The sequence below is a fragment of the Trichosurus vulpecula genome, chromosome 8, assembly GCF_011100635.1.
Source record: "Trichosurus vulpecula isolate mTriVul1 chromosome 8, mTriVul1.pri, whole genome shotgun sequence".
NCBI classification, from domain to species: domain Eukaryota; kingdom Metazoa; phylum Chordata; class Mammalia; order Diprotodontia; family Phalangeridae; genus Trichosurus; species Trichosurus vulpecula.
The window spans coordinates 36062344-36088821 of NC_050580.1; the positions used below are offsets into that span (position 1 = coordinate 36062344).

Sequence of the window (26478 nt, forward strand, 5' to 3'; positions counted from 1 at the left end):
CTCCCAGGGTGGTTGTGAGAATCAAATGAGGTTATATTTGTAAAGTACTCAACATTGTCTGGCACACAGTAGGTGCTTAATAAATGCTTATTCCCTTCCTTTCCCCCTTTGAACAGCCTCCATGTGGCATTTGGGTTTGCCATTGTGTTTTCAGGGACAAATGGAAGCTTTTCCTAGCTGTGTCTCTGGTCGGGATGGTATTTAGACACAGAAGGAAAAGTTAGGGCCACCAGTTCAGGGGAGGCCTGAGCTCTGAAGGATGCTCAGGGACCTGGGGGAAGGTTGGCCACTGAGCTGACCTAGGGAGTCGAAAGCAGGAGTACCTTCAGTGCCACCTAGTGGTCAACATGTAGATATACACTAGTTTTGGTCCAGCTTTGTCTCACTGCCAGGCAGCTGTGAAAATTGCCCAGGCATGAAATATTTTTCCCTCATGCTACGAGAAATAAATTCTCCTCGTCCCACTATCATCCACCTCATCTCCCCAAGGATGGATGGTCTCTGCGGAAAGGTGTCTTCCAGGCTTCAGGTTACCTCCCAGGGGCTCAGCAAGGGAAGAAATGAATGGGCTCGTGAAGCCGATGGTGACCAGTTAGTACGGACAGAGCAAATGAGACCCGGAGGATGGGCTTCACTGCTATAGGACCTGCTTACTTTGCACGACAATGAGGTAGGACTGAGCCACAGCCATCCCGCCTTGACTTCGAACTTAAGCTAATTCTTTATACAGTCTCCAGACAGAGCTCCAGACTGAGCCGAGTCCCTGAATATGAACAGAGCTTTAAGCCTGGCCTCAAACTGAATCCTAATTCTAGCTTCAGCCTGAGCCCTAACCTTGGATGCAAAATAAGTCCTCATCCTGGCCTCAGAATTGTTCCTTCCTGGGAATATACAGGGAGCCCTAACTCCAGCTTTAGACTGAGTCCCCAGCCCAGCCCCAGGTTGAGTTCTAACCCTAGCTTAGAGTGACCCCTCATCCTAGCCCTGGTTTGAGTCCTAACCCTTAACCTAAACTTGAACCTTCACCCCATCTTCAGACTGAGCCCTCACTTTGAAGATTTCTTGACAGATGATGGTTACTTGAAGAAAGCTATCACGTCTCTCCTCTTTCCCTCTCTCCCAAATCCGCTCTTCTTCAGGCTGGACAATTTTTGGTGTCTTCATCTAGTTCCCTACCCTCATTTGACATGGTTTCTGGTTCCTAACCTCAGCCATGGAGGATCCATCTCACAGATGTATATACCAAGTTGTGAAATTCAGGACCCCTTGGTTCAACCTGTAATGGAGGAAGAATTCTTTTTAGAAGAATTTACCTGCCAGACTCTGCCCAAGACTTTCAGGGACAAGAAACTCATGCTCTCCTGAGACATCACATCGCACTTTTGAATCACTCTCGTGGTTAAGACAGTTTTCCTTATACTGAGCTAAAGACTGACTCTCAATCAATTAACAAGCATTTATTAAGTGCCGACAGTGTGCCAGGCTCTGTGCTAGGTGCTGGGGATACAGAGACAAAAGGCACATAATTTCTGCGCCATTTCTACCAGTTCTGCCCTTGGGGGCTAAATAGAACAAGTTTAATCTTGTTCTACAAAACAGTCCTTCAAAGACTTCAAGACAGTAACTTCCTCTGTCAGAGACTTAAAGCTAGAAAGTGATTTTAGAGAAAACTAGACTAAAGAGCAAACAGAAGCCCAGAGGGGATGAGACTTTGCTAGCTAGCATCACGCAGTGAGTGTCCTAGTTAGAACTCGAACCCATGCCCTCTGATTCCAAATTCAGGGCGCTTTCCACAGTATGGTGGTTCTTTTCTCCAGAATCGGCATGGCACCCTCCCTTACTGGAATGTAAGCTTCTTGAGCAAAGGTTATAACCCCAGAATTTAGCACGGTGCTTGGCACATCACAAATACTTGCTGGTGGGTTTGTTGATTTTCTGTGATTTTCTAATTTGCCAATGCTCTCCCATCAGAATGGAAGCTCCTTGAGAGCAGGGACTCTGGCATTTCTATTTGTACTCCCAGCCTTAGCTTTGCACCTAGTAAGTGCTTAATAAATGGCTCTTTATTCATTCATTCATTTGTCCACTGATTGATTTATTCATTCATAAAATGCGGTGTTCAAGAACGAGCCCAATATTCCAATGGAACATGACCCAGAGAGTGGACCACAAGCCAGTCCCTTCCTTCATTAAGGCCCCGATGCTTCCATTAAGGCAGCCTAAGGTCACATTAGTTTTTGGCTTCGATGTCACACTGCCGACTCAGTGCACCATGCAGTCCAGGAAGGCTTCCAGGGATGAAGGTTGAGACTCCCTAGAGAAGGCAGATAACTAACTGCAACCTTCCTGTCCCCGTCCACAATCATCACCCTGGGCTGAAAGGGAGCCATCCGGGTGGTCGGTCTCCCGATGTGTGTGACTGGTTTGTCCCTGACGGCAAGGTTTAGTCCTTGGGTGTGCTTGTGTTATAGTATGAATGCGTCATTGAATGAAGGAATGAGAACAGGGTTCAAAAAGCACGTGGAATGCAGGACAGCTGGGCATTTGCCAAGGGGGAGGAGCGCAAGTATTATGTCCATTTTATAGACGAGGAAATGAACTGATTCCACATTTAGGGGCATGAATAGATGGCTCTAGGGCCAGGCCGAGGCAGATGACAATTCTGGGAGAAGACCAGAGAAGCTGTGGCCCTTGTATCATGTGCCGGTCAATCCCCATGGATCAATAGCAGCATTTAAGGAGTTGTGATGACTTAGCTCTGGAAGGGGCAAAAAACTGGTAGCCCCTGATAGTTTCTGCATGAGAAGAGAGAGTTTAGGGAGAAGCTAAGGGACGCCTAGCCTGCATGGAAGCATAATCAGTGGCAAGAAGGAAACCCTTACGGATGGGGAGTTGGGGTTGGTCCGGAATAACTGGTCTTTTTCACCTGAATCACATAAGTGCAGCATATCTTTTTGAAGCTAAGCATTGAGCCTTACATTGACACCTACTCAATTTTATCTCAGATTTTGCCTAATGATCTGTCTTAGGGGAGAGTTTTTGGATCCTGACTGAGTCTCCCGGCATTGTGTCATCTGACAATGGATCATCCACAGGTCATCCACATCTTCCTCTGGGTCACGGAGGAAATGCCAAAGCAAATAGGTCACTGATCTCAATTCAACAGGCATTTATTAAGCACCTACTATGTGCCAGGTGCTGGGGAGAGAAATCCAAAAACTAAACAGCCCCAGCTCTCATGGAGTTTATATTCCACCGGGCCAATGACCATCCTACTTTGGCCCCTCTCCGTAAAAGGAGAGCACAGAGTCATAAAGTCTTGGCATTGAAAGGAACCATCCGGTCCAACCCAGACTGGAACAATAATTCCCTCTATGAAGCATTATGAGACCTGCACTTGGATACCTTCAGTCACAATCAACTCACTACCTTCCAAAGCAGCCCATTCTTTGGGCAGCTCTCCTTGTTCATTCCCGCCTTACATTGAGCCAAAAGTTAATTCTTTTCAGCTTCTATCTGTTGCCCCTCATTCTGTTCTTTGGAGCCCAGTAGGGAAAGCCTGAGCACTCCTTTGTGTGAGAACACTTACAATGTCTGAGGAGAGGTTTGCCGAAGGCAGGGTCACTTGTGGCTAACTGAGTGATGCTCATAGAGTTCCAAGATGGGTCAGGGCTGGACAAGGATGGGCATTTGCCTTTGAAGTGGTGGTTGGAGCCTTGAGACCAAATGTGGAGGCGCAGAGGGGAGATGAGACGTCGAAGGGGCAGACTCCTGAGACATGGGGGTGGGAGGTGGGGATGGCGGCTTAGGCTGGTCATCTCCACAGCTGTGCTGGAGGCTCTCCCCCCACACCCAAACACACACACACACGCACACACCGAGGGGGAGGGGGAACAGCCCATCTTGGGCACTTTTTTGGCTTGTTTTTCAGTGGGCTAGGAACTGGGGCCCAGGAAAGAGTGAGCTGAGCCCCCCACCTCTAGCCCAGCTCAGGGTGAGTGATTGGTCCCTGCTTCTTCCGTGGACAAAACCACAGAAGTCTTGGGGCAGAGGGGTCACACTGGACCAGACTTCCCGTGGGCACTCCCAGCCAACTATGCCATTCCCACCATCACAGAAATGTGTGGGACTGGAGCGGGGGTGGGCTTCCCATTCCAAACCAAGCTAATGGCTTGCCTGGGCACTCAATGTCATTTGTTATTTATAAGAAGTAAATAATCTAAGAAGCTATGGCCTAATGAGAAGGGTGAGCTTACAGGAGGCAAATAGCTAACAAGACTTTAAGGCCTACACACACATCCACACAAACCACACACACACACACACACACACACACACACACACACGCAGATCTTCACAGGTATACTTAAAATCCCTCCATTTCTTTTCCTTAGCCATGGCTGAGCTCCAGTGTCCTTGACCAGAAGAATAACAAATGTATATTGTGTTTTCAGGACAGGGGCCAGAGAGCTGGCCTCCAAGCCTGGGATGCCTGAGCTCACAAGCCCTGCCTCTGATCCCCCCAGGGGAATATAGGGAAGCCCCCTGTGCTCCAGACCATCCTCTAAGACTCTAAATCACAGAGAGGCAGCTGGCCTCTGTTCATAGAGGGCATTTCCTTATGTCAGTGAAGTCTCAGGTACAGCCTCTATTCCTTAATGTGCATTTAATGAATGCTAGCTGATTGACCTGAAATTTGCCCAGGGTTACAAGATGCCACTGAATGTCAGAAGCAGAACCTGACCCAGATGTTCCCGGTTCTCTCTCCGTGCCATGCGCTGACCAGACCTATTATTCCTCCCATTTACTAGGTGAGACTGGTCTCAGAGAGGGTAAGTGTCCGAGGTGGGATTCGATCTCAGGCCTCTCCTGACTCTGACTTCCTGCATTCTGCTCCTTGCCACGCCCTTCACCATTTCTAAAATCCAGCATCCTTCCCAGGGAAAGGTCAGTGGACTCCCTGGGCCTCCAGGCTCAGCTCCAGGGTGAGCCTTCAGGAAGCAGGTGTTGAGTGACTAATAGGCTCTCTGTCTTACTGAGCATGTTCACAGATGGACCCTGAGTTTATCTTAATGTCGAACAGGAGCAGGAGCATAGAATGTCAGAAAGAGGGCAGGCTTTGGTGGCTGAGGGTCTGGGTTCAAAACCTGCTGCTGCCACTGTGACCGATGGGTGAGTCACTAACCGTGCATCTCCAGGACTGGACCAGTTGGCTACAGAGATCCCATCCAGCTCTGTGACTCGGAGAAACATACTTGGATTTCAGGGGACGGCCCAATATTCCAATGGAACATGACCCAGGGAGTGGACCACAAGCCAGTCCCTTCCTTCATTAAGGCCCCGATAAGGAGTGTCTAATACGGAGATCTTGGAAAATTTTCCCTCTTCAGAAAGATAAGGGTGGTGGGAGAGGAGGATTGCATTTCTGCCCTCGTCATTTCATCAATGTTGGGAAATCCTGGTGTTGAAACTCCCTCCACTGATGCACATAGGTGACTCCTTTGTAATTTGTGCCCTTAGAGACTTGTCCAGGGCCCAGAGAGGGCAGACACCTGTCCAGGGCTACATGGTCAGTACGTGTCAGAGGCAGGACCTGAACCCAGGTCTTTTTAATTGAAGTCTGCTTCCCTAACCACTAAACTACCCTGCCCCTCAAAGCATTCATTAGATCAGGATTGTGTTTTTAAGAAAAATGTTTTGATTACTGTGTTTCAACATAGTTGGTTTCCTTTGTAATCCTCTGTATTTTTTATGAGTTTAAAAACATAATCCCGACAAAGGGTGTGACAGAGGGGTTCTAGACCAAAAAAGATGAAGAGTATAAATGACTAAGTAGGTAAGCTACAGACCTTCTGGGATTGCTAAGGGCGGAGCCTGACCTAGAACCAGGACTCGGGAGCAGGGAAAGGAGCCCTCTACTCAGGGCAGAGCACACAGGGTGGGGTCCTCTAAAGGACATTTAAAATGTAAGACCTTCCCCTCCCCCCAGGCTTAAGAAGGACAGATGTGGGGACACTTCTTTCCAAACTGAGATGGGTGAAAGTACACGTTGAATTCCAGGCGTGAGGGCGGAGGCTCAGGGTTGGCAGTGAATTCACATGGTTGTTGGCTGTGTGACCTCACATGCGAGAGGCGGTAGAGTCAGAGCCTCTGGTGCTTTCCAGCTCTAGGGCCAGGAGCCTATGAATCAACAGTCATCCCAAGGGGGATGAAATTGTGGATCTTCGAAGCAGTTAGGCAAATACTGTTATGATTTCTTGTCTTGTATCCCCCAGGAGGCCTGGTATAGTGCCAGAGATCACAGTGCAGGCTGGAAAGAACTTAAGGCTCAGAATCAGGAGACCTGGCCAGACCTCTGCCCTCTGCCCGTCTCCCCCACCCCCCAAAGCCTGACTCCCTTTCCCCATTCCCTGAGCCTCCTGCCTCATCCAGGACTGGGCCTCTGTGGCACTTCCTGAGCCTCCTAGCCATCCCAGCCATCCCTTCCCACTCCTTCCATCTCCCCTTTGTGTGTGGTCTTCTTCCATGGGAATGTAGGCCCCCTGAGGACAGGGGCTGTGTCTGGCTGGCTTTTATAGGCATACATACACACATATCTGTGCATGTACATCTGCAGTGCTTGCTTAGCATGGTGTCTGGCACATAGTAAGGGATTAATAAGTTTTCTCTCTCTTTTTTTCTCTTTTCTCTCTTTCTCCTCACTCCTCTTTCTCTTTCTTCCTTTCTCTCTTCTCTCTCTCTCTCTTCCTTCTTTCTTTCCTCTCCCCTTTCCCTTTCTCTCTCTTATCATCCATCTATCTATCTATCTATCTATCTATCTATCTATCTATCTATCTATCTATCATCCATCTATCTCTTTCTGTCTATGTATCTATGTCTCTGCCTGTCTTTCTGTCTGTCTACCTATTCATCCATCTGTAGGCATGTCTCTCCCACCATCTGTCCCTTGCTTCTTTTCCCGCTGTAACATTCCATGGTTGTCTGCACTGGGCCTATGCTCATGTCTTCCTCCTCCTCTTCCTGTCCTGTGCCTCAGTGGTTCCTTTTGTCCTGTCTTATTTCCAGCTGGCATGACAATAGTAGCTCCCATGTGTAAAGGCCTTTATGGATGTTGTCTCATTTGAGCTCCCATCTGCCCTGGGAGATTGGCGCTGTTACTATTAGCACTTACATTTTACAAATGGGGAAACAGGCCCCGTAAAGGTTAAGAGACTTGCCCAAGGTTGCAGAGCTAGGATCTGATGGGGGATTTGAACCCAGGTCTATCCTGACTGTGGGATCAATCCTCTATCTACTAAGCCACACTGCCTTTCCGTGGAGATCCTAACAGGGCATGGATTATCATGGGAGATAGGATGCAGAGAGGAAATGTATAAGATTCCCCGCGTATCCCTCCATTCTGTGAAGTTGTGCTGTCCTAGCAGAGTGCCTGGCAAACAGTAAGTGCTTAATAAATGCTTGTTGACTGACTGGTTTTCCCCCAAACCAACTGAAACAGGCAGTGCTGTATAGAGCGGGGAAAGGCCTGAACCAAAAGTCAGGAAAGCTGGGTTGGAGTCCTTATCTGGGCGTGTCATGTCACGACTTTGAGCCTCAGTTTCTCCATCTGTAAAATGGTTATATCCTTTGCTCTGTCTAGCTCTCAGGTGTCTTATAAAGCTCAAATGGGCCAGCATATGTGGAAGGATCTTGTAACCACACAGCACCATGCAATGCCAAGTGATGTTAACAGGCATGGACAGGAACAACGGCCTGGAGGACATAGAACTGCCCTTGGAGTCAGGATGATCTGGATTCAAGTGCTGCCTCTTACATGCTGGTGTGGGGCCCTGGGGGAATCACTTAACTTTGCAGAGATATCCTTGGCAACTCTCTGGGGTCCAGAAAGTAGGACAATAGTCGCTGATCTTCATCGCTGGTGCTACCTGTGTGAGCCTGGACAAGTCACTGAACCTGTTTGCCTCAGTTTCCTCATCTGTTAAAAGGGGATGATATTAGCCCCTACCTCACAGGGTTGTTGTGAGAATCAAATGAGGTAATGATTCTAAAGCACTCAGTATCGTGCCTGGTGCATGTAATCACTGCGTAAATGTTAGTTATTGTTATTATTGTAATGCAAATGTGCTAATTTTGAGAGAGAAAGGATTTCACTGGGTTCTGCTGGGTGAGGAACAGGGGAGGGAAAAACCTGTGGACATGCTGGAAGTGGATTGCAACAAATCTGATGTTGGCAAACTGGGCTATTGGAAAACAACAAAGAAACCACCCCCAAACATCAGACTTGGGAAGAGTAAAGGGGCAGCCATAGCTCCACTTAATGCAATCCATTAGCCAATTATTTATAAACAGAGAGAATGACAGGGACCACTATGGATCCACAGGGAGGCCCCCCTCGTGCATTACCAGAGTGAATGGAGGTGCCATCCGTCCTGGCGCGAGTTGGACTACACGCATATGAGGAGCCCCGGGAGGAGGAGATAAATGCACTTCTCCTTAATGGGCCGGCCGGGGAGAGTAATTGACGTGGCCTTGGATAGATCGATGGACGCTTTGGCAAGATGCTCCATCGCATCTAATGGAGGAGCCGTCAGTTCTGCTCCATCCCCTTAATGCCGTCTACACAGACGATCCAGCCTGAAAATTCATCTGCCATTGGGACGCCGTCCAATGTTTATTTCCATTAGATTCGCCATTGTTGGGAACAATAAAAAAATCAAGGGATGGTTGCAAACTAATGATTTACAAGCAGGGTGAAGTGGAGGCTGACCTTGGCCACTTTCCATGCACTAGGAAGATGACTGGGAGTTGGATATAAATTTAAATTATTGCAAAAGGATAGCATAAGTTATTCCTCTGATAGCTAATTTTATCAGCTAAAGAGGCATGTCATTAAAGCTATCGGCTGTTTTACAAATCATTTCCCAAGTTAAAAAAAACTTGACTTTCCCTGGTTGAGAGTTCTAATAATTGGGCTGATGAATTCAAGTCAATTTCACCAATACTTATTAAGCGCCTACTATGTGCAAGTCCCAAGGCTGGTTGGGAAGGGTGCAAAGAAGAAAGATGGCATGGTCCCTGACCTTATGGAATTCATAGTCTGGGGGGTGGGAACTAGAGCATGTTCACAAATAAGTGTAATGTGAAACGAGAGGGTTGGACTGAAGTATCCTCCATCTTTGAGACAACGTGGTGCAGTGGAAGGAGCACCAATTCTAGACTGAGAGGGGTTGAGTTCAAATCCCCCCTCTGACAATGACCATCTTGTGTGACTTTAGGTAAGTCATTTAACATTCCTGGGTTTCCTCCTTTGCAAAATGAGGGGTCTAGAAGACCCCTAGAAGGCCCTAGAGGTCTCTCCTAACTCTAGATCAAGAATATTATGAATGGAGCCAGTTTCAGTTGGCTTGGAACTGGATGCTCCAAACGGAGACTCCATCTTAGCTAGCCAATGGGGTCTGCCTATGTACCAGATCCCCATTACAAATGCACAGGGTCTGAAGGGCAATGGGAAGACCCAGAAAAATTGCCCCAGGAAAGTCTGAAGAGGGAGAAATCTCTTTCAACTGGGAGGAAGAATCCACAAAGCTTCAAGGACAAAATGGCGGCTGAGTAGGGACGTGAAGGAATTCCAGAGGCAGAGATGGGAAGGGAGTGAGTTTGAGTCCTGTTCCACACAACAGAATCCATTCCTGATTCTCCACACTCCCCCAACCGCCGTCCCCACCAGGAATGAGCAATTTCTCCCTCATGAAATTACTTTGTAATAATAGTGAAAAGCACTTTATAAACATGGTCTCCTTTATCTTTACAACAACCCCGGGAGGTAGGTGCTATAATTATATCCATTTCACAAATGGGGAAACTGAGGCAGAGACTGAAACTTGTCTACGGTCACACAGCTAGACCTGGCTGGGTCTCTGTCTCCTCCCCCCAATCAGTCCTGGCTTTATATGCCAGGCTATTTTGTCAGGAGTAGAGGGGGAGGGAGCCTAGGCTGTGGGGCTCAGAATGTTTCCCCACTTGAGATCTAGTGCTCTGCCCACCCGTTATGATGAAGTCAGGTCAAAAAAGCATTTATTAAAAGCACCTACTATGTGCCAGGCACTGTGCTAAACCCCGGGGATAAACAAGACAGAAATAAAGCAAGACAGAAATCGCTGCCTGCTCTCAAGGAGGCCCTCCCCATCTAAGTCCTTTCTAAGACTCAAAGAGCAGAGGGTGGGCACCACGTTGGCCATCAGAGGCTTGTCTGGAGGGGAGAGATGCTGGGTGGGGAAATGGGAACATGGCTGAGGTGAAATAGCAGTCAGGAGACCCTGATCGTTTAACTAAAACAGCACCGGCTCTGATGTTCATGAATTCTCAACTCTCAGGCTCAGAAAGGACCTGGGGGGCACAGCCAAGTTGGCCTGTGCCAGGCAAGCACGCCCTCCACAGCCAGCCCTAGCAGCTGTGCTCTGGGAGCCGATGAATGCTGGAGCAGCCGGTTCTTGGGGCCACCCTGGGCCCTCCTGCCCCCAGCAGGTCAGAGAAGCCACAGGAGGCCAAATCTAATCAGCAGCTGCCAGTGGGACTTGTCTTCTGTCCAGCTTTCCAGAAGGTCTGTAGGAAGGCATCCTTTGGCCTGGGGTAAAAACGAAGTCAGGGGATTTAGTCCCCAGAGTTCCAAGTCGTCATCACAAGGACGGAGCTACCTCTCCATCTTCCTGCCTTTCTTCTCCACACCCAAGCTACTTTTCTAGTCTCCTCGACCAACCCTGGCCCTGGGATTCCTTCCTGACAAATGGGCCAAAGCTGTCACTTGCGAGCGGCGTGTCCTCCACTGCCTCGGGTACTCAGTCCTCAAGCATGGCTTCTGCTTTCCCAAGTCTTTCCAGTGGTCTGGTTTCTGAGTCACCCCCATCTGGATGGGTTCCAAGCTGATGCACATCCTTCCCCAGACCTGGCATCCAGAACTGTCTACGGTTCTCATGACTATTCATAGGGTCACAGAGGTTGAGCTGGAAGGGATCTCTGGGGCCATTTAGTTCCTCCCCTTACTTTACAGATGAGGAATCAGAGATGCAGGGGATTTCAATAGCTAGCCTGAGGTCACACAGAGAGTTAAAACCTTTGGAGGTGGGATTTGAACACGGATCCTCTGCCTCTGTCTGTCTTCCCTTGTTCCAAGTATGTTCTGCGGTGGAGGATAAGATTATCGCAGCTCTCATCTTGGATCTGAGATATGTTAGTGCTGTTGGCCGCCTTATCAAATTCTGGCTCATGTTAACTCATGTCATTAGAATCTCTAGTTCTGTTTCATGTAAACTGTTGGGCACAAGATTTCCCCAGTCCTTGGCACAAGCTAGGCACATGGGGGAGAATCTACTATTTTTTTGCATTCAATCCTGTTCTTGCCAACCCTCCTCCATTCCAGAGACTTCAGAACCATTTACCCATATGATAGATCCCAGGGGTATTTGTTGACCCATGGGGCTTAGTTGAGCACATCTATCCTCAGCCACATTGGCCACTGGGTCAGTCGATGGCTCCACTCGGTGTCTGTGGCACAGCCGTGGTGTTTTATGCCATTCATGGGGACCACCAAGAAGCATCGGCTTAGCCTTGGAAGGCACCAAGGGTCCAAATTCTTTATTTTACAGAGGAGCAAACCAAGCCGGCAGAGGTTGTGTGACCTCCAGATTCAAGATCTGGCTCTCTTTCCACTACGACATCGTGTTTCCTCTCCCAAAGCACGATCAATGAAGGCTGCTGTCTCTGCTGGTATTGTCCTGCTCTTTATGGTCAAAGGCCCAGCTGCGAGGGGGCTGCTGCCTACTGCACGGGGCCACCTCCCCCACCCAGGACCAACTGCTCATTGATTCTTCCCATCTGTGCTCCCCATCCTCAGAGAGACTGAAAGGTCTACAAAGAAAGCCCTTTACAGATGAGTCTCAGAAGCAGCTTTGTGAATTGGGAATGATTGTCTCCATTTTATAGATGAGGAAACAGAGTCAGAGAGGTCAAATCACTTTCCCAGGGTCACACGGTCTGTACCAGCACTCTAATTGGAACCCAAGTTTCTGACTTCAAAACTAACCTACCAGCCTATTTGCCTCAACCATTCTAAAAAGTAGCCTACATTTCTTGCCCTTTTTTTTGGAGGCAATTGGGGTTAAGTGACTTGCCCAAGGTCACACAGCTAGTAAATGTCTGAAGCTGGATTTGAACTCAAGGCCAGTGCCATCTAGCTGTCCCAAGTATCCTACATTTCTGATCCACTCTCCCACTACTTACTTACATGTGCTCTCTGGAACCCTTCTAACCCTCACTATAACCCTTGTCCCTCCGCACATCTTTCTCCTTTCTGACCCTGTGACCTACCCTCTTTGCCCTCTCCTTGTTCTCCTCCCCATCCGAATCCTTCTCATCCTTCAAGGCTCGGCTCAAATGTCACCTCCTGCAGGAAGTCCTCCAGGACCACTCCGGGTCACACTACTACCAACCTCCTCTGAGCATTAGTCTTTCTGTGTAATACTCACCTGCCCCGTATGTATGTCCTTGTACTGTTACCTATCTCCTTGGGGATATGTGCCTTGTTTCTCTAGCTAAACTATAAACTTCCAGAGGGTGGGGAATACAGCCTTGACATCTTTGAATTCCCCAAAGTTCCTAGCACAGAGTCTTACAGTTAGTCAATCAGCAAGCATTTATTAAAAATGACTACTACGTGCCAGGTGCTGTGATAAGCTCTAGGGACACAAAGAAAGGCAAAAGCAGTCCCTCTCATTGCCAGTTTTCAATAAACATTCACATGAACACATACCAACCAATCTCTTTCCAGCCTTGGCTTCACCACTCACTCCCCTTGGTCAAATTTGTCCAGGAAAACACCCACAACCTTCCTCCTTAGGAAACTCAAAACACCTGCCTCATGGGATTACAGTAAGCCCCAAAGGAGATGCTATACATAAGACTTTGTATATCTTAAAGTCAATCAACCAGAAAGCATTTATTAAGCACTAACTGTATACCAGGCACTATGTATGTATATACTACTGTCATTTTTATTATTATTTCACTGGACCTATGATTTCATCAGAGTAGGGAGTTCCTGGGGAGAAACTTCATTGGCCGGTGCTGACCAGCACCCACCCTCTATAGTCTTAGAGAGCTGTGTGGGGCATGCTGGGGACTCCCTTTTCCTTCACTCCATCTAGCTAACATTTCTTGCCATAAGAAATAGTCTCCCAACGTCTATCCCTCGACCTCTGTGCTCTCCTTAGCCACACTCTCTTTCGCCCCCCACTCTATCAGATCTCTCCTCTTGAAGGTCACCAGTAACTTCCCAGTTGCCAATGTCTAGTTTTCAGTCATCCTCTTCCCCGACTGCTCGGCAGAAGGCAACTTTTGTCTATATCCCTAGAACTTCCCAAAGCTCTAGCACAGCAGGCATTCAATAAAGTCTTGTTGATTGACTGATGTGATTAGGAAAGCGACTCCCTAGGTCAAGCATTTCAATGGAGACCAACTTCAGGCAAAATCTAGTCTTGAAAAATAGTCTCCTTTCCCTCCCCCCCAGACCTACTCCCTCGCCAGCCAGGGATGTGGGCGGCATTGAACAAAGAAGCACCATTTTTCTTAATTTTGCATAAAAAATGGTGATAAGATCCTCCAGGTGCGAGGCAGGATAGTGTAATGGAGAGAGCCCTTGATTTCAGTTTCCTCCTCTTTAAAATGGGGACAATACTGTTTTCCAAATCTTCATCCCAGGCGGGCCTGAGAAACAAGCAGGATAATGGGCAGAAAGCATTTAGGAGGCCGCGGGGACTTGGTGCGTGAAGGAGGTTATCACCCTTCCTGCGTGCCTAAGTTGACGGTTTTTGGGGGTCGCCTTGTAGGAGGAGATTCATGCCCAGTTGGCCAATCCTTTTAGCCGTTGCCTAGTCCAGACCTCCTGTGGCAGACCCACAGTACTTCCCTGGGCCGGGGCTTGAACTCCTTCTGGCTTGGCAGGACCCACCAGCCTTGGTCTTCTGCTGTACTGGCATGGCCACCGGGATCACCCTGGGATCACTTCCAGTGGATTATTATTACTAGTTGGTCCAGGCCTATGATTTCATTGGTGTGGGGGTTGGAAGTCAGGGAGAGTGACAAGCATTAATTAAGTACCTACTGTATGCCAAGCACTGTGTTAAGCATTAGAAAAAATATTATCTCGTTCGAGCCTCACAGCAACCCTGGGAGATAGGTGCTATTATCATCCCCATTTTACAGATGAGAAAAAGTGAGGCAGACAAAGTGATTTGCCCAGGATCACACAAGTGTCTGAGGACGAACTGGAACTCAGGTCTGCCTGACCCCAGATCCAGCCCTGTGCCACCTGGCTGCCTTGGTCACCACAGCTTTGAGTAAGGCCGGTCTGTAACCCCAGGCTTCTTCCTCTTTTTCTTTGAGGTTCTTACCTCCCCCACCCTCTCCTCACAATTCTACAGTATTTCAGGGTTGCCTGCTTGGCCTTCTCAAACACTGCAGCCGTGACTCTGGCTCCGCGTGATCCTGGCTGGCATTTCCCTGTCCCCTCACTCAGAAGGCAGGGGCGGTGGCTGGCCCTTTGAGGGGGCTGGTTTTAGAATGATTGTTCTCTTGTTCTTATTTTTTCTATGCAGTTCAGATAAAAATGATCTTGGGACAAAACTCTACCTTCCTCCCAGAGCATCACAGGCTAATAGAGTTTGATAGCTGGCAGGTACCTCAACGGCCTTTTAGTCCAACACACACACACACACACACACACACACACACGTCTCCATTATATTATAACGTGTCCCACGAGTGGTCACATTTTATACTCAGTGTTCTAGAGACTACTGCGCAGGCAGATAACAACCACTTTTCCTAGTTGAATGAAAGTCTTAGGATGCAAACTTACCCTTTTACATTCCCTGAGAGCATCTTTGGGACGTCTCCAGTAGCAGGCAGGGAGAATAGGGGCCTCTCTCTACTTTGAAAGCTTTTTGTTCCATGTGGTTGGGAGATTACGAGTATTTGGGAAGGTGGCATCTAATCATAATGTTCTTAATCCATTCTAATCCCCTTCCTTTTCCTTCCTTCCTTCCTTCCTTTCTTCTTTCTCTTTCTCTTTCTTTCTTTCTCTTTCTTTTTTCTCTTTCTTTCCTTCTCCTTCTCCTCCTCCTCCTCCTCTTCCTTCCCCTTTCCCTTCCTCTTCCCCTTCCTCTCCTCCTCCTCCTTCTCCTCCTAATCCTCCTCCTTCTCCTCTTCCATTATTGTTACTGTTACTACCACACCACCACTTCTTCTGAGGCTCCCCCACAACGAGGCAGGATAATATTGTCCTTGCCAATTTTCTTCTTCTCTGTCTCCACCGAGATGAGCTGGGCTCTGAGTGTTTTTTAAATCAGGATGGTTTGTTTCTTTCATAGCTTTTCCAGATGTTGCTCTACAGAGAAAACCTGTCTTTCTTTATTGGCTCTTTCCTGAGTAGAATCTGTACAATTTAACCTCTGCTTGAAACATACACTCGCAGCTGAAAACCATAGAATTAGTGCACGCCAGAGCCAGAAGGGACCTTAGTGGAGTGGGTTCCTACTTACCTGTATGACTTTGGACAAGATACTTTACCTCGGTGAGACTCAGTTTCCTCATTTGTAAAATATGGATTAGATGACCCCCGAGGTCCCCTCTGGATCTAGCTCTGTGACCCTATGATGCTCGGCGTGTGAGAAATCTCAGCCATAAGGATGGCCATAAGCGGCAGAGCAGGAATTTGAACCCAAGAGTCAGGACTTCAAGTCTGGGGCCCTTTTCCCTACACTGTTTCAAAAGAAAAGAGGACTGAGAGCAAGGGCCATAAGGGAGGCATCTGGATCTGGACTATTTTGAGCATGGTGGGAGATGGTTTTCTTCCATCTTGACTGTATGGACATTTGTGCCATTAATGTGACTTTACTCAAGCTGACAAGCTGTTCCCTACAGAATTATGAAGCTGTTAATTTATGGAGGGAAGATGCGATACTTGTGGCAGTGTCTCCTTGGCTGCTCACGGCAGCAAAAGAGGGCGTTTCCCTCGAATGGTAGCTCAGACCGACATCTGCTTGGCCCCAATTCAAGGTCTATCAAGACGGAGGAAATTTATGAGCCGTTGTTTGCTGCTGGGACGTACTGTGTCCATCGCTCCGTCCTTGGCTGCTTCGGAGGGCTGTGGTTCCATCGGTGTGGGGCTCCCTCTGCTGTCTTTGAGAGCTCTAGGGGCTGACAACACTCATCATCTTCTGGGGGCCAGACCTCAGGGGGAAACCCCCTTCATGCAGTATACAGGCCCTGCTTGAATACCCTGGGAAACCTCCCCAGGTCACTTTGATGCTGAGAGGAGCCTTTAAGGCTTATAAGACTTTGGAGTCAGAAGTCTTGGTCTGACCGAGTCTTCTCTAGTCTAACCTCTACCTTTTATAGATGAAAGAATTGAGGCCCAGAGAGAGGAAGCAACTTCTAGGATCATGCCAGGAATTGAACTCAGGTCTTCTGACCCTGTGCCTAAAATTCATCTGCTCTTTTTTTCTTCACCATGACTTTAACTCTTCCTCTGCTGGGTCCCAGTAACTCCCATAAAAGGTATGGTTGCCACTTTAATCAACACAATGGTCAACCATGATTCCAGAGGACTCATGACGCCTTCCTGTTATCTAAGGGATGGACTCAGGGTGCAGATTGGGAGGCATGTTTTTATTTTGAACGTGGCCAGTGGGGAAAGTATTTTTTGGTTTTGTTTGTTTTTACTTGACTAGGCAGACTTATTACTAGGGTTTTGTTTAAACAAACAAAAAAAATCTGGTCTCCTGAAATGATTTCAAAGATGTGACCTGCTTGTTTTAAGAAGGGGATTTCTTTGCAGTGACTACATGGTCTCCTGTCCTTCCTGTGTTCTTTCAGTCTCTTTAGCTGGCAGACCTGATCTGAATATCTAAGAGATTCATTCATTCAGTGAATACTTATTGAGCACCTAGTGAGTGTAAAATACTGGGACAGGGGAAGTAAAATGATTTTCCCAAGGTTATACAGTATGTAGAAGAGACAAGACTTGAACCCTGGTCCTTTGAATTCGCCCATATGTCCCCTACATTATGCTGGCTCACCTTGTGGAGCTAGGAAGACCTCAGTTTGAAAGAGGCCTCCAGTATTCTCTAGGTGACCCTGGGCAAGTCATCTGGCTTTTCCGAGTTCCACTTTCCTTATCTGTAAGATGGGGATAATCCTAGCACCTATTTTACTGGATGGTTGTAAGGATCAAATATTGTGCATGGCACAGACTTTGTAAAGCTCCAAATACATTGTCATCACCACCACCATCATCATCACCATCACCATCATCGCCATGACCACCATGACCACCAGTACCACCATCATCATCACCATCACCATCATCGCCATGACCACCATGACTACCACCACCACTACTACCATCACCACCACCACCACTACCATCATCACCATGACCATCATCACCATCACCACCATCATCATTGTTGTCATCGCCATCATCATCATCCTTAATATTATTACTATGTCTGTATAGGCGCGCATGTATGCGCTAAGCAGCTTCAGTTTCTTATCCTCAGTCTAGAGATAGAGATGCTTCTAACTTTCCCTGGTATAAGTAAGAATTCAAAAGCATCTGTGGGGTGCCAGGGATATGGAGTCGGGGATGGGGTCCCTGCCTTCCTTACCTGATAGCAGCCCCGCCATCCTCTGACACAATGTTTCCTGCTTAGTGGATAGATTAGAAAATTCACTTCAAGGTCTAGCTCCAGTCCCATCCCTTTCCTGAATCTTTGTTCACAATCCCTGAAGCCCATCCTGCCTTTCCCAGGGATCTCTCCTATCTCGGAGCTCCTGCAGGGCACTCATAGACTCATAGAAGGGGCTTGGAGCAGGACCTCAGGGACCACCGAGCCCAGCCCGCTCCTTCATATTGTGTGTCCCATACTGGACTAGAGGACTTTCATGAGCAGGATCTGTCTTTGAGTTAGTTCTCCACTGAGTGCCTGGCAAATATGAGGGACTTGGTACTCTTGATTGGGTGGTGGATTCTTTGTTTTAAAGAAGGCTAGATGTCTCTCAGACAGGTGGAAGGGGAGCTTTGATTTAGAGAACTCAGTTGGCCTGCACAAAGAGATCAGCGTAACAGAAAGAAGGCTGGTCTGGGAGTTACACAATGGGCTCTCCAAGCTTCAGGTACGCCACTGTCTGGCTATGTGACCTCTGGCAAGCCACCCCCCTCAGGTCTATTTATTTATCTATGAAAGAATGTGAGATTCAATGATGTTAGGCCTTAGGGTCACAGATCATAGAGTTTTAGATCCAGGAGGAATGGTGGGGGTTAAGGCCAATGCCCTCATTTTTCACATGAGAAACTGAGGCAAACAGGTTAAGTGACTTGTCCAGAGTCACACAGCTATGAGGTGTCTGAAGAACATTTGAAGAGGGGCCTTCCTGACTTCAGGGCTAAGTTCTAAGTTCTAAGTTGTAAGATTCCTCCCAGCTGTGTCATTTTGTGTTCTAAGGTGACATTCTATGTTCTAAGGTCCCTCCCAGTTTGACATTTTATGTTTTAAGGTGACATTCTTTGTCCTAAGGTCCCTCTCAGTTTGACATTTTATGTTCTAAGGTAGCATTCTTGGTTCTAAGGTCTCTCCAAGCTGTGACATTCTTGGTTCTAAGGTCCCTCCCAGCTGTGACATTTTATTTTCTAAGGTCCCAGTTCTGACAGTTTATGTTCTATGTTCTAGGCTTCTAAGTCCCACTAGAATCAGGGCTGTTGAACAAAGACCCGGCTGGAGTAAAAAACCCTGGGCGCATTACCCCTTGCTCCTGGCAAATCTGCGTCAGCCTCTCCAGTTGCTCATCTTGGATGACCTTGGCTTTCTCGTACTGCTGAATGACCATCTCCAGCTCCACCTTCACCGGCAGGACATAGGCTGAAAGAAAAGAGACGACTATTTCACAAACACAATGATGACCTGGCTCAGGCTGGATCCTTCTCAGAGCTCGGCTCTTTGTCCTACTCTGGTCAAATCCGGCTTGAAGATACCAAAGGGCAAAACAGCTTACTTAACATCCCATGGTCCTGCTTCTCTGAGGGAAAAGTTATTGGCTACCCAAGGGCTCCCAGGAGACTTAACCTGGCGTAAATGGTCACATATTCTTAGACCTAGTCTAGCAACACTGGACCGTTTACCTGAAGCTCTCCCACAGGCTTGGAAGGTCTGTTGGGTCAGTTTCAAAGCTTCAACTGTTCCATGTCTGAGTTGTTTGCCATGGTCAGACCCCTCTCTTCCAATGGTAACTTACACACTGTCCGGGGCTGTGCATAGACTCAGGAGTCACGGGTTCAAATCCTTCCCTTGACACTCACTAGCTGTGTGACTCTGGGCAAGCCACTTAAATCTCTCTGTGCCTCAGTTTCTTTATCTGTAAAATGGAGATAGTAATAGCACCTACCTCATAGGGTTGTTGTGAGGATCAAATGAGTGAACAAATGTAAAAAAAGCTCTTTATAGGCCTACATGGATGCTAGTAGTAGTAGCAGTAGCAGTGGTAGTAGTGGTAAGGAGTAATAGTAGTTGTTAGCTGTGCAACCATGGGGAACTCATTATGCCTTTGTAGAACTCAGCTTTCACATCTTTAAAATGAGGATCACAACACATGTGCCGCCTGACTCCTTAGGTTGTAAAACTACAGGCGCTACCACAACTACCAATACACTTGAGTATTATTTTATTTTAAGTTATGATTATTGCTTCTTTTAAATTCATTGTTAAACTAATTTATTTAGATTTATTGTTGCTGTTAATTATTTTAATTTTTTTTTTAAAGAAGGGCTTCTAGCCGGGGTGGCGGATGATAATTTGAGTAATAATTTGAGGGAGCCTGCATACTCCCTCCCCGCCCCATTCTCTTATTCTTCACTGATCGGCATGACCAGGCAGGCGGGTCTCCTGCGAAGGACACGGGGAGGCTGCCCCTTCGTGAGCTTGGATTCATCTTTTTACCAGGAATCTCCCAGAGGGGGAGGCACGGCAGGAGGAAGAGGGAAAGGCATGTCTGGGAAGAGCATTTGGGGTGGGGGCTGCGATCTTCCATCGGTGTATAAGCGCCCATCTGGGCAGGCAGGTATAGAAGATGCAGGAGGCAAAGGCCCGGTAGCTGGAGGAGCTGCCTTTCTAATGGGTTGCCTGAGAGAGGTCAGGGGCCATCAGGGAGGCCGGGGAGTGCAGCTGACAGAGTCCTAGACCGAGCCTCAGGAGGCCTGATGGTCAGCCTTAGTGCTCGCATTTACCAGTTGTGGGCATGTGGCTCCTACTGTGCGCCTGGCACTGGCTAAGCTCTTTACACACCTTAGATCATTTGATCCTCACAACAACTCTTCGAGGAAGGTGCTGCTATTGTCCCTATTTTATTATCAAGGAAACAGAGGTGCACAGGGTTAAGTGACTTGCCCAAGGTCACACAGCTAGTGAGTATCTGAGGCTGGATTGGAACTCAGGTCTTCCCGACTCCAGGCTTAGCGCTCTATCCCCTGAGCCACCCAGCTGCCTCTTTCCAAGACTCAACTTCCTTGTTGGTAAAATGAGGATAACGAAACTTGCCCTCCTTCAGTTATCGGCTCATAGACATGTAGATTTTAAATTTGAGGGGACTTTAGAGGTCTGGGAGTCCAGTCTCCGCATTTTACAGATGAGAAACTGAGGCCCAGAGAGAGTCAGTGATGGGCATGCAGCTAATGAACATATGAGGACAAGGCTTCGTCCTTTAAATGCTACGTTGAGTTATCTTTCCAACGTGTGGATGTGCTTCCGTCTGTCTCCTTCTTTCACTTGGCTGCCGCTGCTGCCAAGGTGACCCTGCATCTGTCTTATCTACGTGAACTTATTCTCTCCAAACTGAACATAAGCTCTTGGAGAACGAGGACGTTTATTCACTTTTGTCTGCCTGGACACAGTAAGTACATCGTCGAAAGTGCCTACTGTGTGATAATACCTGAACTGCGACAATTTGTATGTTCTCTCCCCCTCCCCCTCCTAGCCTGCGAGTTCCCAAGGGTGGCGGGGTGGGGGGCACTTCTTATCTAAATGCCGAGTCTCCCCCAGCCCCGGGCAGGGTGATCTACACATATGCTTGTGAAAGGAATGACTGAGATTTCAGAAGAACCTGGAAAGACTTATATGAACTGATGCTGAGTGAGGGGAGCAGAATCAGGAGAACATTGTACACAGTTGCAGCCACATTGTGCGGTGGCTGACTTTGATAGACTTGACTGTTCTCAGCAATGCAAGGATCTAAGTAACTCCCAAAGAATCTTCATGGAAAATGCTGTCCACATACAGAGAAAGAATTACAGAGTCTGAGTGCAGATTGAAGCAAACTATTTGCTCTCTCTTTTTTTTGTTTTGTTTCTTCCTTCTCGTGGTTCATTCCATTGGTTATAATTTTTCTTTGCAACATGACTAATGTGAAAATATGTTTAATGTGAATGTATATATAGAGCCTATATTGGATTGCGGGCCATCTTGGGGAGGGGGTGAGGGGGGAGGAAAGGGAGGGAGAAAAATTTGGAATTCAAACGCTTGTGGAACTGAATGTTGTAAACTAAAAATAAATAAATTAATTTAAAAAGAAAAAGATGAATGACCGAGGACACATTTAAGGAACAAGCTGAGGTCTTCAGCAGGCCGGAGGATTGTCCACCATGGGGCACATTCCCCCACACCCAGCCAAATCACTTGCTCTGCTGCCTGAATCATGCTTACCATCGATGATTCTCTTGACTCTCCATATTCGCAGGGTGATGATCAGGCTGATGGCATCCCATGGGCTGCTGGGGCCATTGGCGACGGTGGATGCCACCATGGGGGCCAAGGATAAGATGATCACAGCTCCGTCAAACACCTGAGAGGAGGAGGTGGAAGGGGAGGAGGAGGAGGAGGAGAAAGAGGAGGAGGAGGAGGAGGAGGAAGAGGAGGAGGATGTCAGGCAGTCACTGGGAGCTGTCCGGGTCAGCTGGGGGCAGGGTGGGCTGGTGGTATGCTTTGCGCAAGGGACAGAAGCCATCAGTGTTCAGCAAGGGGACAAATCATTCCCATTATAATATCTAGAAAAGACATCTTCAAGAGGTGATGGGAATTTTCCCCAGCCTGGAATTTATGCTTCCCCTTCCTTTCCTTGGCCTCTCTAAATCCTACCTTCAAGGCCTCACTCAGGTACCACCTCTACCAGGGAGCCTTCCCTGGTCACCTCAGCTTTCTCTTTCCTTTCTTTGAACACCTGCCTACACTCCCTCACAGGCTCATGCAGTATAGACCTGTAAGGGACTTTGGAACAACATCCTGTTGTTGTTCAGTCATCTCAATCATGTCTGACCCTTTATGGCCCCATTTAGGATTTTCTTGGCACAGATACTGGAGGCGTTTGCCTTTGCCTTCTCTGGCTCATTTTACAGATGAGGAAACTGAGGCAAACAGCGTGAGGTGACTTGCCCAGGGTCACATATCTAAGAAGTGTCTGAAGCTAGATTTGAACTCAGGTCTTTCTGACTCCAGGCTCAGCACTTTACCCACTGCGCCACGTAGCTATCCCCCTCCTCTGGCCTAGGGTGTCTTTAACCTTGTTGACCCTCTGGCAGCCTGGGGAAGCCTTGAGAATCCCTCTCTAAATTATGCTTATAAAAGCATACAATAAAATACATGGGATTGCAAAGGAAACCAATCAGACTGAACACCAGCATCAAAATATTTTCCTAACCAAGTTCATGAATGCAAAATCCGGACCCTGATTAGATTTTTTTTTTGAGGGGGGAAGGCAGGGCAATTGGGACTAAGTGACTTGCCCAAGGTCATACAGCTAGTAAGTGTGTCAAGTGTCAGGTCCTCCTGACTCCAGGGCCCGTGCTCTACTCACTGCGCCACTTAGCTGCCCCCCCCCCCCAATCTATCTTGCAAATGATCCAGTGAGAAGGTATGTGCTTTTTAAAGGTGCTTTTTAAACAAACAGACAGACAGAAGGCGTTGCTGTTATTATTATCATTAGGATAAGCCACTTGCTGTTTGGATCAACTGCCTGACTCTGTGGACTATCCCAGCTTGCTGCAGTCCCTGCTGGACGGGCTGATGATATCAGCTTCCCAATCAGATCACTTTCCCATATCCCTCCCTCTCCCCCACCCTGCCCATACTAGGGTTTTCCCCAGGGAATCTCCTGGTGTGAAGCACCATCTGTACCCACTCCACAACACCCTGTTATTCCAGCTAGAGCAACAACTTCCAGTATTGGGGGGAAATTCTTAACTTGATCTTTTCCTTCACCTGACAAATGTCCTCTCTTTTGGATCTCCCGTATGTTTTAGTACATCTTTCCATGAAAGTAAATTAAATTTAACTTGATACACTCCTTGAAATTGGTTGGGATTGACTGAGGCATTTTGCCAAGGCTGGGGTCTGATGATCTAGAGTCATGATACCAGTTGAACAATTGTTCATCAGTGAATTTCAGTGAATGTGAGGGCACTGGAGAGCGGGGGACATCTTTGGGGGGGGATGTGGCAATTATCTTCAAATATCTCAAGGGATTTCATGTAAAGGAGAGAAGAGATGTGGGATCTAGGATCCTGGGATTCTAGTATTTGGAGTTGCCAGAAACCTTTGTGATAATCCAGAGCAGGGATTCTTAACCAAGGGATTCATGGATGGATTTCAGGATGTTAATGAACTTGGATGGGGGAAAATACAGGTATTCCTTTGTAATCCTAGGTATTTTATTTTGTCCATTTAAAATGTTATTCCGAGAAGGGAGCCATAGGCTTCACCGCCCAAGAGATCCATGACACAAAATTGAGGATCATGTGTATGGTTTTGGGGGGTGGTTGTGTGCATGCGTGTGTGCATGTGCGTGTGCGTGTGCGTGCACATGTGTGTTGGGGGGGATAACAGTGAGGCAGATTTTGGTTCAATACAAAGAAGAATTAGAATTAGAATTCTCTAATAGTGTCCATCAATGGACCACCTATGAAGGTAATGAGTTGCCCATCACTGTAGGGTCTTCAAATGGAAATTAGATGAACACTTGTCAGGGATGTTGGAAAGGGGATTCCTGCTTAGGCAGGAGTTGGATGAGATGGCCTTTGAGGTTCTTCTCTCTAAGACTAAGGTTCTACTATACTAGCCATTGGGATCTTTAGTAGCAGCAGACCTTGGGCAAGTCACTTTCCTCTTTGGGCCTTTGTAAAATGAGCAGTTAGACATGGCATCTAATGTCCTGTTCAGCTTGAAATCTGTGAGCCTGTGAGCCTTCTCTGGGACTCAGTATCCTTAGTGAAGATGTTAGCCTTCCAGATTCCTTCTAGTTCTATAGTTCTACATTCTAATAACTGTTCCAGGTTCAACATTCAATGCCCTGTATTCTAGATTCTGCTTCTTCCAGCTCTGCCATTTTGTATTCTAAGCTTCTAACATTCTACACTGCCTATTCTAAGAGTCCTCTATCTCTGGCACTCTCTGTTCTAAAGACTTTCCATCTCTGACTTCTCATGTTTTAATGACCCTTCCAGGTTCAACATTTGACATCCTGTATTCTAGGTTCTGTTACTTCCAGCTATGCTATTTTGTATTTTAAGGTCTTCTAGCTTCCAAAATTCCACACTGACTGTTCTAATACCCACCATCTCTGCTGTTCTATATTCTAAGGCTCTGATGTTCTTTGTTCTAATGCTTCTTTCAGGTTCAATATTTGATTTCCTGTATTCTAGGTTCTGTAATTTCCAACTCTTCATTTTGTATTCTTCTTGTCTTTTGGCTTCCTAAATTCTACACTCTCCATCCTAAGAACTTTCCATCTCTGGCATTCTTTGTTCTATGTTCTAAGGACCTTTCAGCTCTGAAGTTCTGTGTTCTAATGAACCTTCCACATTCAACATTTGATGTTCTGTATTCTAGATTTTGTTACTAGGTTCTGTTACTTCCAGCTCTGCCATTTTGTAAACTAAGGAGTTTCAGCTTCCAAAATTCTACTCTCCTGTTCTAAGAGCCCTCCATCTCTGGCATTCTCTATTCTATGTTCCAAGAGTCTTCCAGTTCTGAAGTCCCACCTTCTAAGGCCCCTCTACTTCTAGCCCCTCTGGCATTCCATGGTTCTTTATCCCTTTATCCCTTTGTGGGACCACAAATGAAGAAGGGAAGAGATATCCCCAATTCTATTTTTCCAATGTCTCTTCCCTCCTCCTCCTTCCTCCTCTTCCCTCCTCCCATCATGAACAGGAACCAGGAAACATCAGGCTACCAAGGGTGAGAGCTACAATCTTACCTCTATTTTGTTCTCGATATAATCCCAGATCCCAAGGACCACAATGCGTAGAATTGTCTGAGGAGACAAATAAAAAAAAGAGAAGAACTAGCTTCATTTTATGGAGACTGCTTGTTCATAACTTCTTTCAGGAGAAAACAAACAGGGACTCTTCAATTTTCATGAAATTACAAAATCATAGAAGGTCAGAGTTAGCAGGGACCTTGCAGCTGTCTATCCACACTGGACATGAGCAGGAAGGCCCTCCACACCATCCCTGTAGGTGCACACTCCGGATTCCACTCAAATACCTCAAGTGATGGAGAGCACACCATCTCATGAAGCAGCCCATTTCTCTTGGAAACAGCTCTAATTGCTTCCTAACATTAAGCTGAAATTAGTCTCCCTGTACCTTATATCCCAGTTCTGCTATTTATTCTGTGGCCATGGGCAAGCTGCTTCCCCTCAGTGGGCCTCAGTTTCTTTCTTTTTCAAAGGAAGGGGTTGGACCCAGTAATTTAATTTCCTTTCCAACTCCAAGAGATTCTAGAAGCTTGGAAGTGGAATGGATCTCTGAGGTCACCTAGTCCTGCCAACGGCAAAGCAGGTTCCCTAGGAAATGGCCAGGATTCCTTACTAAAGATATCCCAGCCCCATTGCTCTAGAGAGATGCTTCCTAGCCAAGAGCTTGTCTTGCTCCGGTAATGACATTTGGTGGACATGATCACTGATATCTATGATTCAGCTACTATTTAACCTGAGAACCATCTTGATCCTCTGCTTTGGACTGGGGAATGAATGGGATCTATTTTATTGAAATCCAACATTCTTCTTTGGCCCCCTGGTTTTCGTTGCTATCTCCGGGAGCTCAGAACATGGCAAACAGCCCTATTTACTTTCATCTTGTTCCTGGAAGCATTATGGGATAGCAGACAAAGGCGGGTCAGTCACAGAGTGTCATCATCATCATCGTTGTCGTTGTCATCATCGTCATTGTCGTCGTCATCATCGTCATTGTCGTCATCATCATCATCATCCCTATTCCCCAGGAAAAGGGACCCCACCCTCTCTCCATGCCATCCATTCTCCTTTTGAACAGTTCTCATTGTTAGGAAGGTTTTCCTGACATCAGGTTTAATTTTTTCTTTT

At 47.2% G+C, this 26478-nt stretch overlaps 1 protein-coding gene across 1 annotated transcript in view; it reads right to left on the reverse strand.

Moving 5' to 3' along the window:
* Positions 1 to 26478, reverse strand: part of TMEM266 (transmembrane protein 266) — a 94825-nt gene that overhangs the window by 20555 nt on the left and 47792 nt on the right. The window contains exons 5-7 of the mRNA XM_036769535.1: positions 25351 to 25407; positions 21807 to 21945; positions 18859 to 18974 (exon numbers count right to left, since the gene is read on the reverse strand). Coding sequence (XP_036625430.1) covers positions 18859 to 18974; positions 21807 to 21945; positions 25351 to 25407 — 312 coding nt within the window. The remainder of the gene's footprint in view (positions 1 to 18858; positions 18975 to 21806; positions 21946 to 25350; positions 25408 to 26478) is intronic.